General features: G+C 40.8%; 1 protein-coding gene across 1 annotated transcript in view; it reads right to left on the reverse strand.

Moving 5' to 3' along the window:
• The window catches only part of dlgap2a (discs, large (Drosophila) homolog-associated protein 2a), a 209,739-nt gene extending 196,180 nt beyond the window's left edge, over positions 1 to 13,559 (reverse strand). The window contains exon 1 of the mRNA XM_050061182.1: positions 12,929 to 13,559. Within this exon, the coding sequence (XP_049917139.1) occupies positions 12,929 to 12,946 (18 nt within the window). The 5' untranslated portion in view covers positions 12,947 to 13,559. The remainder of the gene's footprint in view (positions 1 to 12,928) is intronic.
• Positions 13,560 to 13,579: the final 20 nt, after the last annotated feature.

The following is a 13,579-nucleotide window of genomic DNA, read 5'->3' on the forward strand; positions in this document are numbered from 1 at the left end:
TCGGGCCACGGAGCTTCCTCCTCGTCGTCATCGGCTGAAGTAAGCTACTTCTCTTCCCCTCACACCAAAAGAGAACTGAACTGTTTGGAGCCGGGGGCTAAGGAGCTTCCCCTCGGTTCCACGGCCGACTCCGGCCGCGTCTCTTCCCCTTGTCTGAGCCCCAGAGACTGTGTGAGGGCTTTCAGCCCGAAGAACGAACTTTATTCTGTGTTTATTCAGTCTGCTCCGTACCTTGTTTGCTGTGGTGAAAATAAAGGTCATTACCAACTGTTCCTGAGCACCTGTGTACTGCATTTGGGTCCATACCACACCCTTCTCAAAGACATCCACTGGAAAAAATATTTTTTTTCACGGACCGTGACCGGAGTTATTACAGTCAAAATGGTCGCGCAACGATTACGTCACATACAGAGCCCAGTAACTTTACAGGAACCTTCCTCCTACTCCGCTCTCTCAGTGGAGACACGGCGGTTGAGAGGGCCGAGCGAGAGGACGTTCCTGTAGTAGTTCCTGCCCCCCAAATAGTACCAGGAACTTCTTCAGTGGAAACGGGCCTTTTGAGTCCTTTGGCCTCATGCAAATATATTATTATCCTAAACCTTACTTTTTCTCAAAGGTTTGCTCATACGACTGATCCAAATCAGAGTCCCCATACCACCATAGGTTGCCAACGCGAAATGTGAATGGCCCTATCTAGAGCCAGTGTGTGGTTTGTCCGTTCTGGGCTACTATACTATACTATAACAACATGGTGGACTCCATGCAAGAGGACCCACTCTCTATATGAACAGCCCATCTAAGGTAACAAAAACAAATCAATTCTTATTTTCAGGTGATTATAAACTAATGAAAACATAGTTATGAATATACTACTTCTGCCAATATGTCTCCCTAAATCCTACACACTGGACCTTTAAAGTAAATCCCTTGATTCAGTTTGATGAATACCTCCTGTCCATAAAGAAGTGCACATTCATGAACCTTCGGTACGAGGCTTTTGGACCAGTAAGCTTAACAAGCTGAACGCTACGTTGAACTAATCTTATTACATTTGGAAAAAAAAAAATATACAGCTTAAACTGTGAGAAATATAACATTCTCAGTGCCACTGAATTCAACTAAACCTCCAAACCAAAACCTTCTACTCCACTGAGGCACACTTGGAGGCACGCTTCGCTAAGCTAGCTCATTGCAAGATGGTAAGTGACACCATTACCAAACCACATATAGCAGGTCTGGCCTTTGGAGCCACTTTGGTTTTGCTGTGAATTGTGTGGGCGATGGCGAGAGACTTGTGGATTAAAAAACAACGGTATCTGCAACAGTATTGCATCTGCTACATGACAGTAGGTGACATCAGTGCGAATACTTCAAACATGTCATCTATGCAGACTTCACCCCAGTGTGTATACGCAAAAAATACATGAAACTAGATTAAAATGAAGGGCAACACACACGCTACACTATCCCCACAGCATTTAGGCAGCCATTCCCAACTGATTCAAACAAGGCAAAAGAAATCACTGTGGCAGTTGGTACTGTTACAATTGTAGCCACGGATGTGAAACCCTACCCTGTAGTTGAAAAAGCAGGCTTTACAAACAAGCTTAAAGTATTAAACTTTGGTAAAAAAATTCCTTCACAGGCCCATTTCAGCTTGACCATAATTGCTGTTTGTACAAAAGAAAACAAAAGCCCAAACTATGATGTTTACATTTAAGATTGTAATAAAAGGGAAATTTCTTTGGCATTTCATGAACGTTAATTGTTTCTTTTGTTTGTATTTGTCTGTAACTACAATTATACATTTTCATATTTTATGAGGAGCTGTTTGAGTTTTAATATGCTACTAAGAAGACACTCCAGAAGATGGGTCACTCAGGTATGGCTCCATCATTATTAATTAATTTTTTTTTTTTTAAAGTCATAATTTATGATGTTACTTTTAAGAAATTAAAAATTTTAGAAATCAAGAAAATTTCTGTGGCATTTTTACGTTTTTGCTCTGTCTAAAATGTACAGAACCATGACAACACTGTGTTGTATCGAATCAAACCATGAATTTTGTGAGCTGTTATGCCCTTAATCATTAGCATAATCAGTACCCCTGAAATCGCCACATAAGGCTATCTGTTTTGCTCCAGTAGGCAAGTAGGCAAGTTTCATTCACAAAAATTCACGGAGTGAAAAAAATCCTTTTCCACAGCGTAACATCAAGTCCTGCTTTTGGTAATCAGCAAATGAAAAGGTACGTTTTGTGTCAGTAGTCGTTAGGGTTACAGCGGTATGCTGGTTTCAAGGTACACCATGGTATGAAAATTGGCACTTATTGTACAGTGTACTGCTTATCAACGGTATCTACACATACTTCCATTAAAAATAGTTTCAAAATTCAATTACAGCAATTAAGCATTTGGTCAACCAAAAACCTCTCCTGTTTTCATTCCTAATGACTAATAATACTAATAACTAATAATAACTAATAATAATGATAGCAACTATGCTATACAGGTACCATCATAACGTGAAACTGCCATACTTATTGAGACGTTATCATACCTTGAAAATCTCACACTGTTGCAACCCTAGTTGTAGTGTGAGACGACCTGAAACAATTACATGATAAAAATCTATAGCACAGCTGTCAACGCTGTATCATCACAGCAGCTCTGTACTGTGATGTGCACAGGTATTATGAGCAAATGGTTTGACTTCTCTCTAAAGCAAAGCAGTTCATGAGAGCTATGGGAGGCAGTCAAGGGGGAGTGACAATCACAGAGATATGAGAACATTATAGCCCACAGTATGTTACACTGTTGGTGCAGCAGAGGATGATATTGGACAGAGACCTGTGTGAAGGCCCTCAAGCTGCTGCTGGAGTGAGAGAAACAACTATACTGAATGTATAAGTTGCTGTGCCGACATATGAATGTCAATGCCACAAATTCTCTTTAATCACACATAGGTGTCAAATCTATTTGTACAAGTGACTCCTGCGTAAGCCAAACATCTTGCTGGATCATCAGAAGCACTTCTATCCTCACTTAGAATGTAATATAGAGTATCTCCAACTGAATATCCATTTGACCCTGTCTATTGTTACCAAAGGTTACTGTAATAAATGAAGATTGTAGCCATTCACTAACCACTATTTTACAATTTACAACACTTTATTAGAAACACATGTACTTGTGACACACTGAAAATATTGGCAGATTCCAGAGAAATCGATTATAAATTTGAGCCAACCCATTAGTTCAGCAGCAGATAGTCCAGGATATGAAGGGTGCACAATTGTAGCCTGTGTGCTCGACATTATCGCCGCTGTTTTCCCACTGTCCAATCAGATAATTTGAGAGGTGTGCCTTCTGTGGTGGTCACAACAACACGTTTCCAGTTGGTAAGCAACATTTTTGCTATGCTAGGCCCAACAATAGACAGCAGATTGGCAAACTGCCCCCAAGTCATCCTTAACTATGCCTGGAAACACCCATCAGGTGAAGCTTCTGGACCTATACCGATGGTACTCCTTGTGATCCACCCTCTTTTTTAGGGTCTCATGTACCCACACAGATCTCCGGTTCCCTGTGCCCAACAAACTATCTGCAAGTACCCTCTGCCTGTTAATTTTCGTAACTAACTTCTAAGGAGTAAGGAGGTAAGGAGGGGATGGAATGGTTGCCTGGCAACAATTAAGCAAGCGTTTTTACGAGTGGCATTCAATAAAACCAAACACACACGGCATTCAGGTGCGCCTCACGTTTTGTAACCTGCAAAACCCTTTCTGTGTGATCGCGGCCTGAGCCTGTTCATCGATTAAATCTTTTTTTTTTCTTTTTTCTTTAATTTTGGATTTGATTTTTTTTCCAGATAAACCTAAGTATTAAATGTTCCAATGTGAATTATCCTGTCTTAAGCATAATAAACCTTTCAAAATCCCAATGCATTATCTGAAAATTGCATTGTCACAAAGTCAAAACCTGGTCAGCTTTTCTTATGGTGTGAAAAGTTGACACTCTGGACATAAATGGTTTTCACAGAACAGTGTAGATTGGTAACATGGTTCTTAAAGGTAGTTTTAATTAGTGGGTTTAACACAGATACAAATACGTCATTACAAGGATATATAAGTAGCTGTAAGATGTGCAACAAAATGCTACTCTGTAAACAAGTAAAAAAGGAGGTTGCGTGGTGGGGACAAATATCTCTGCAGAGATGAGAGAGGCAATGATTGGTTTGTAATGACTCAAACAGCTGCATGATATACAGCTCTAATTGATGCTGGCTAGCTGGCTGGCTGGCAGAGACTTCCACTGGAGGAGTGTGGAAAACGAACTGTCAGGGACACTCTTCAGTGTTTCAGACACTCAGAGCTGTCACTTGCCTCTCATTTACGCTTTAAAAGGATTGGAGTCTGGAGGCGAGGCGTCTAATTTCACATGAGAAAATGCGTTGGGCATCCGTTTGTTTGTCTTTTTAAGCTTATCCTGGGATGAGCACAAGGGAGGATTTATGCCACCATGTTTTAACAAGACAGATTTACAAGACAAACCAGGACAATCCCATGGACACGTAACTGGGACGACTGGAAATACAAAAACTGTTGAGAATCTGTGGAAAATCTGGCTTGTTGTTTTGAGTATTTGCACAGATTTGTTTTCTCACATTATTCATACATTTGAATAGCTGGTTTCATTCAAATCACAGTTTATAGCTAGCCTGGTTTTTACAAAGCCCAGCTGTACGTGAAATAAATAACCTTGATTATATCAAACCAAATTAATTTTCCCCACTCATTAAATCAGCCATTTAATTTAACAGTTTTGCAGTTTTTGTTGTGGTCAGTGGAAATTCATTAAAAGAAAAAAATTCTCATAGTGAATTCAAAGCAGTGCCCTTAGGACTACAGGCCCAATCTTGTGAATGAGTATTCAGATCCCATTGAGTCAGCCGGTTAATAAAAGGCTCCATTTGGCAATGTTGTAGCAGTTTACCATCAGGCTCTCCCGATAGGACTGGTTGCCATTCTCTTGTAGCCTGAGGCTGTAAGAAAAGGATTCAGCGGAGACATTTAAATGCTGAAAAGTAAATGTTTTTGATGCCTCTCCATATTGTTACCCTGTTACATCTCTAATGGCATATCATTTTGGAATGCACAAGAGAATATACTATTTTGGTCATCAAGTGGGCTATAAAAAAGCAAATGCTAATGACGGCTTTATTTACGTCTTATTTTCTGCATTTTAAGCACATTTGTTCAAGAATGCCTTGACTGAATTTCTCATAACAATCCCAGGTTCGCATGATATAAGTCATCAACGCGATTTCAATATATATAGTATATCATTCTACACTATAGTGTGGCATCACATATGTATCCACTATAGCATCAACCTAAGCCACTTTTAGAATGACTCATCAAATAAATATGAGCCTCTAGGCTAGAGTAGCAAGTAGCACATGGAAATTCACTACTGCATCATTTTAAGTTATTAAGGGGGTCTGAGAATAGACTGAAAAACAAGGCATGTTTTTTTCACAACTTTTTTGATTGTTGGTTTAAATATAGCTACATGTCTCGGATAAAGCAGGCACTAAGCTACATGGATCTTTTCACAGAGACATACTTTACAGTGTAAGAGCACTCAAGAGAGACAAAATGCAAGTGGAAGGAGAGAGAGAGAGAGAGAAAAAAACAAATGCATGCTCATTAACTGAGATGAACAATCAAACGGGCCGACTCAGGTGAATCACATGCCATTTGAGTCCATGAGGAAAGTTTTCTCTCTGATATCAGCTCTCCGAAAATGACCCCAGATACAAAAGTACTGATTACTCCCCCCCCCCCGCCCCCGTGAGAGTCCATTTGTCTGGGAGATTGTGTTTATCTACTGTTTGATGGAGCCTGCCTCATCAGACGGGAGAGTGAGGGTCAGAAATAGGCTCCCTGATTTAGCTCGTGCACAAACTAATAAAAGGAAAGTTACAGCATTAAGAAGTTCAAGTAAATGAAAACTTCTTATTTTTTTCCCCAGTAGTGACCACATAGTGAACCCTGTCAACCTAGTTGTTCTAGACGTTGGTGTAAATGCCTCCAAACAAGTCAGGCTCCAATGCACCAGGTTATTTAATGGCTCTGCACATGATCTGAGGCTCGAGGCAAGACAGCCTAGTTTGATCATGCCACAGAGCGGTCAACAGGAACCACTCTTGTCCCAGTGGTGTTTCGGGATGCTCGCAAAACAAATACCTGTCTACATACTGCCCACTGGCCACAGAAACACACTGAGACATACAGGCTCACTGCCTTTCTCCCCATACTATTACTGCTGGGTACAGGCAATTATCACAAGTGGCAGTGTATAATAGGATATCTTGGCGCCTGCTGCTGAGGGCTAGAGTGCAACTCTTGGTGAGCTAATGGAGATCTGAGAGGACGGACGGGAAGTGGAGTCACTCCAATGCATCTCAAAGCTCTTCCCGTTTGCCTTAAGCGCTGTCTGCCCTGTTCTTACCCAGGCAAGATATCGAATGCAGTGGTGTGCCGATGGAGCAGAAGATAAGGTTTGCACTGTATCCACTCACTCCAGCTTTAGCAAAAGAGATATGACACACAGAGTACAACACTGCAGGGCTTCAAAAAATGACACCTCTCTAACAGTGTCTCACTATCAAATCACAACTGTAACTTTCACAAACATCTGTGCTATAACCACATGACTCCTGAATCCTAGTTTTCAGTTAGATTACTCATGTAGGACACAGTGAGGCAGCAAACTTAATTAACAACCGTTACTTTACTTATTTCAAGCATGCATCACCAGAGACACAGGTAGGTAGATGAAAGGGAAACTGTGAAGCTGAGATCCCCTCCAGATGCTCATGCATTGAGGCAACTGGTGCATCTGGAAAGTGCAGAGACGTGTTTGCAGGGTTGGATGGAGGTCAAAGCTCTTACCTAAAATGTATGGAGCTACATTAGGGTCAAATGTTTTGTGCTTGAAAAAATAAAATTTGAAACTTAAAATTCATGTGTTGATCTTGAATTTTGAAAAATACAACAATGTTTTATCTTTTCAGATTCAGATCTTATTTTTTACAGTTTCAAATCTTTTTTTTCACTTTCAGATCTGTTTTTTGAGTTTCAGACTTTTGACCCTGATGTGGCGTGGGGGGCGTGGCATCAACTGAGAGGGGTGTGGAATCGTGAGTGACAGTGCCTTCAGGGAATGTAGGATCTAAAAAAATTCTGACTCAACACTTACATACACCATATTCATATGACTGGCAGTGTATAAATTGATGCCAGTGACAAACTTCTGTGTCTTCACTTGAATATGGTGTATGTAAGTGTTGAGTCAGAATTTTTTTAGTTCCTACGTTCCCTGAAGGCACTGTCACTCATGATTCCACACCCCTCTCAGTTGATGCCACGCCCCCCACGCCACATCAGGGTCAAATGTCTGAAACTCAAAAAACAGATTTGAAACTGAAAAAAAAAAGATCTGAAAGTGAAAAAAAAGATTTGAAAGTGAAAAAATAAGATTTGAAACTATAAAAAATAAGATCTGAATCTGAAAAGATAAAACATGCAACTGAAAAAAATAAGACCTTAAATGTTAAAATATATATGGAGGTGAAAAGTGAAAATAAATTATTCATTCAAAAGAATTACCAAAGTGAATCAAAATTATATTTAACCTGAAAAAACGTTTCATATACTTATTTTTATTTTGAATACATTGTTGTATTTTTCAAAATTCAAGATCAACACATGAATTTTCAGTTTCAAATTTTATTTTTTCAAGTACAAAACATTTGACCCTAATGTAGCTCCATAAAAATGACTCGTGGTTAGCTCTCGAAAGGTGAAATCCACCTAGGTGCACTGTTATCATGGCAACAGCAGCATCCATCCACAGTGGTTTATGACTATTACTGAAAAACACATGATGCTGGGTATTAAGTCAGTGAACAACAGCAACTAGGTAATAGTTAGAGCTGGGTATCTGCACTCCATACATTCAAGGTATTGACCGGAATAACTCTGTACCAAGTAGTATCGAAACTTCTCCACTTAAACAATACCTGCATTTGATCCTTTATGTACCCAAATATAGACAAAAAAACGTATGGTTTGGCTTGCAGCCAGTCACTGCATGCATTCTTTGATTTTATGCCACATGTGATTGGCCCAGTACCGCAGCAGCTAAAATCCAAAGTGTCTGTGGTGTGGTAGAGTCGAGTGCAGAGTATTTGACGGAGTCGGCAGTTCAGCCTGCTGGAATGCCACCAAAATATTCTGTGTAACATTCAGCGTGGCTATAGACTGAATCACCGTGACAATGCGCTAACAACAGCAATCACTTTCAGGTAGACAACCGGCATAAGAATTTAAATTGCAGAGATATGCGATATCTGCAAATTTGTAAATTTCTGTTGCCATTCTCAGTCATAATTGTAACTTTTAAAGATATATAGTAAAACAAGGTGGTCTGACCTCTCTTACATTTTGGCTGTACTAATTTTATGTGGCAGCTATGTGGCTCAGACGCCAAGCGGATCCTCCACTAATCAGAAGATCAGCGGTTCAATCCCCGGCTCCTCCAGTCCGCATGTTGAAGTATCCTTGAGCAAGATACTGAACCCAAAATTGCTCCTGATGGCTGTTCCATCAGTGTGTGTGTGTGAAAAACTGAGTAACAGATGGCACATTGTATGGTAGTCTCAGCCACCAGTGTGTGTGAATGGCCAAATGGGACTCGTAGTATAAAAAGAGCTTCAGATGACTACAGAGGCGCTATACAAGAGCAGGTCCATTTACCATTGCTGTGTTGCCTTGCTCGTATTTTTGATTAACTAAATATAAGCTAAGCAACGTCCTGCTGTGGACGGGGGGCATGTTTTAGCCACCTGAATTTTTTTTATCACATATAATGTGCGCTATATTTAGAATATTTTCTCTGCATTACTTTACACCTTAAACCACTAGAGGCAGCGGTGGACCAGCAACTCCTGCAACCTGCTTAGTAAAATTACTGTTTTTGGCAACGGAGTCTGGTGGCTTTAAGATAATGGCTTCAGTTCCCCATAGGAAAGGGCCGTCTGACGTCTAGCTGAAGTGGTGAAAATATTCTAAATAGCGTACACTTATACGTACCAATATTGATTTTTTTTTTTATGGGACTTTATTAGGTGGCTTAAAACTAACCCATTGAGACAGCTTTTGCTCAGTGCTGTTTCATTTTGTACATGTGACGCAATGATTTTCTACCCACAAGTTATTGTAAACTAACACTGTGATTCGTTCTATACTACACGGCTATGGCATCTGGTGGCACTTTACGCAACTGAATGCTTCTATTCACATGATGGATATCAAATGAAATACAAAAAAAAAGGTATCAAACGAAGTACTACTATTAATATTGGCTATTTAAGGGTACTGACATTGGTACTGGTATCGTAATCATACTCAGACCTCGTAATACCAGAAAGAAAATTGCCATTTATGTTAAACAGCTTGACTACATTGGGACGATTAAAGCACTAAGTAATTCTCTGGAGCTTAATCAAATCTCTTAGACCTATCCCAATCAAAAAATCTGCTGCCTCGATGTCCTTTGTTAAAGTGGGCTATTTTATTAAGCCAATATATTCAGGTTCATTGCTGGGTTTAAAGGATCTGGTAAAGACTGGGTTGTAAAAGAGCTGGGCCTTTCGCCAACGGTAATGGTATTAGGACTTACACTCTACAAGGCAGACCTCAAGTACACTTGGAGTTGTACGGGGTCTTTCACTTACATTAGTATCAAATTTCACATTTTGACGGTGTTAACACAAAGGGCCTTATGGGACACATTTATAATTCCTTTAAGACCAAGAGATGATTTAATTTTGTTTCCAGTCAAAGAGTTTCAAAGGCATACAGCTGACAAGAAGCATGGGCACTCCTCTCTCTGCTGTGCCAACTTTCAAAGACAGCTGCTGTTATGATGAAAATGCACTCGTCTGGCTGACAAAGGCAGCATGGTAAAATCATCATAAATGATGACATTACCAACTGGGATCACGCTGTCTGTATTTATGAATGTGCAATTAGAGCAGAGAGGAAAGGTTAGAGATAGTATACCAGCTTGCTAATGGACCTTGTAATGAGTCACATTTGACTTAGGGCTATGTGGCAGCTATTGCAGTAACAGTAACACTGGGAGAATGTATGATGGCACCCACCTGCCTGGAAGATCTGTGCACACCGCAGCACAAAGGTGATTAACTGAGTTGTGTTGGTGTTCAGATACACACACAAAGACTCACACAGCATACAGTATATACAGTACACACACTTGGCTCCCATGCATTATTAGATTCATAAAGCTCTGTCCCATCCATCCGCTCCATTTCCTCTGCATCCCTCTCCTGAAGCCAAACTATTACGGATGCGGGGGGGCATTCATCAGGGAATGAATAGAAACATAAAAGAGAGACAGAGTGAATGAAAGAAGGTGCATGCAGGTAGGAAAAGTATTTAAGTCAGAAAGAAAGAAGAAGAAGGATAAAAAGAATAGGACATGGAGGGAGAAAGCAGAAACACAACTGTCACAATGAGTGGATGAATAAGAAAGGAGGCTGCTGGATGTTTGAACATTTACTTTTAGTCAGACTTGTCTACATTCACCACTGCTCCTAAGTGACATCCCCACACGAATAAATGTAGCGATTCAAGTTTTCTATGCATCTTCAAACAGATTATGAGAGCCTTATCATGTCACTGCCAAGTAGGCAAAGTCCGCACAAGCTTCCCATTGACAACTCTGAGAGTCTGTTGGCGTGGGCATGGATGCGTGTGCTTGTGCATGCAGGCAATTTGACAGCAGCAGCGTTGGAAATATCCTGAAATGAGCTACCTTCAATTCCGAAGCGCTTCTGAGGGGAAATGGTGTCAGTTTCCAATTAGGTTTTTTTTGTCCTTTATGCTTTGTACGCAAGTGGGAGCTTTTTATTAAGGCTCTCTTCTTTTTAAGTGAAGAAATTGCCTGGTAGGATGAGCAAAGACTAGTATGAATCATCAGACTTTCGCTGAAAGACTGATTCAAAGCAAGGGAAGTGATGTGGATGAGGTGAAAGTTAAGCCCCCCCCTAAAGCTGGTAAGTGACAGGTAATTTATTTTTCAGTCACATAAGGACTTACAGAGGGGACGTGTATTTCTCACCTGCCACCTGGCATCTGTCCACCCACAGGTTCCCTCTCTTTTAGGTATACACAAGCTACACATGCAAACATATTGTACGGGCACACCCAGGAAATGTATACACACAAATCAACACACACCAAGGTTCCTTAAATTATCCTTCTTATTGATTAAAAGTAATTACACTTCCTCCTGACTGCTTGCTGCTACAACCACTGCTCTATAGCACTTCTCACCAGCTGCATAATGAATGAACATGGGACACTTCTTAGGACCTGAAATAACACATGCTTGTTACTATGGCAGAAAATGCAGTTTCCATGTATGAGCAGCTGTGCGGTGCACCCTTAGTTTCAGAGACTAGTAAGTGAAAAGGTCCATCACTTACACATCAGAGTTTCACCCAAGCAGCTGCATGTCATTGAAGAAAGGCTGGCTGGCCACGACTCTCTAAAAATAAAGGCTTTTTGTATAATTGAGTAGGGGTACAAGTACAACATCCAGGAGTATCTTGGTAAAAACTTCTAGCTGCGAGGGTGAACAGCAATAACTCCATTGAGCTTCTAAAGCATTGCAATGAATATGGTCTCCTATTTTTAGCACCTCTGTGATTATGATGTCTGACTATGTGAGTGCTGGCAGCCAGCACTTTTTGTCACTCACAGTGTGTGTGTGCTGAGCACTGTGTATTTGCCGTGGATTCGGCAGCAGTGCTGAAGCAGACGTTCTATACAACTTCCCTTCTTTTTGTGTCGCTCAATCATGGGAATCTATGGGAGCTGAGACATCAATACTTGCAACTTGCACTGAATCTTAAACAACACGATGTGTCAGTGTACAACTGACAGTGATGACAGGCTCTTTACTCAAACAGGCAGTGAACTTTTTTTCTGATCTTGCAACACCCCCAACAACAGAAGAGGCTTGATTCCTACAGCAGTAATAACCACCCAATCCGGGAATCTCACCACTTGAATCAGATAAATCAGACAGCCTGTGGGAATTGTGCATACGCTCTTCGGTAAGGTATTATGTAACATGTTTACACAGGTCGGTGTAGTTCCTTGATTCTTACAAAATCTACAGCTCAGCCAATGCCTTCTTTCGTTAAGCTGTATGGAGCTCCACTCTCATTCAGGATTGCCAGAGCTGGGCTTGGGCTCTGTCAGATACAGTCAGTGAAGCTCATACACCCACAGAGACTACACTCGGCATGATACATACGGTATTACGTGACAGTGCACAACAGAAAGAGTCTGGGGGAGATCAAACCTGACATAACATCCATTTGAGAAGTTAGCCTTGTGCTAAGAGGGTTTTTTTCTGCCTGAAATGCTCCTCAACCAAGCCTCATCCTCAGGGATGAATGTAAGTGCAGGAATGACATCCAGGAGGCAAATCAGAGGAGTGGTAAACAAAATTAATGTGCATGCAAAAGTGATGCAAAAATCATATTCTGTTTATTGTGATGACTGACCATATTTAAATAAATCTGCATTTTTGTACTTAATATTGTTCAAAAAAACACGGAAAGGTTTTTGCCTAAGTCAAAAGTCTGATCACCACACAACCTTACACAACCTGCAACCAAACTGCCCAAACACACCCATTTTCCACAACTGCACAAATCTTCTCATTTACTGTAAGATGACAAAATATAGTGTTTGAATCCTCCACATGTCAAATTTAGGATAAATATGTGCTCAAAGATTAGTAAAAGAGAGAGGGGGCTTTACCTTCTTCAGAGCTGACATCCTAGGTGGATCCTCCTCCTGCAAAGCCCGTTCACATGCTGAGGTCCCAAGCCAAGTTTGGAGGGTGCGCAAATCCTAACTCAGCCCGGTGCTGATGCTGAGCCATGAGGTGCCTGTTTAGTATTCTCATCTCGCTTCCACTCCGTCCTACAGCTGGCTCTGTGTGCGCACGCCCCAACACCGCTGTTATTACAGGGTTCAAACACAAGGGGAGCTCTAGTCTGATGCATCGCACTCATCACACTACACCAAGGAAAGTTGGCAGTATAAACTGTCTTCAAAAGCATGTTTGGCTTGATGATTTTAGCCGGAGATCAAGAGACAAAGCGAGTCACACTGTGATTCGTCTTACATATCAATATCACAGAATCAATTTGGCTCAATAAAACTTGAACTATCTGTATTTTTTGTCAGTGGTCGAGCCGTTTCAAACATGCTATAATATTCTATACATCAGCTAAACAAGGCTGATTTGAATGCCGATTTGAAGTATGTACTCTGCTGGATAAAACAATATAGTTACGTGTTATATACAGGGTACATATCTTTTGTAATAACTGCGCTTACGTTAAATTGACATTATTTTGAATGCGAATTGGCGCGACTACACCAAGTGAGGTCTCCCCTAACAGT

This window comes from Epinephelus moara, chromosome 14 (assembly GCF_006386435.1).
Source record: "Epinephelus moara isolate mb chromosome 14, YSFRI_EMoa_1.0, whole genome shotgun sequence".
NCBI lineage: Eukaryota > Metazoa > Chordata > Actinopteri > Perciformes > Serranidae > Epinephelus > Epinephelus moara.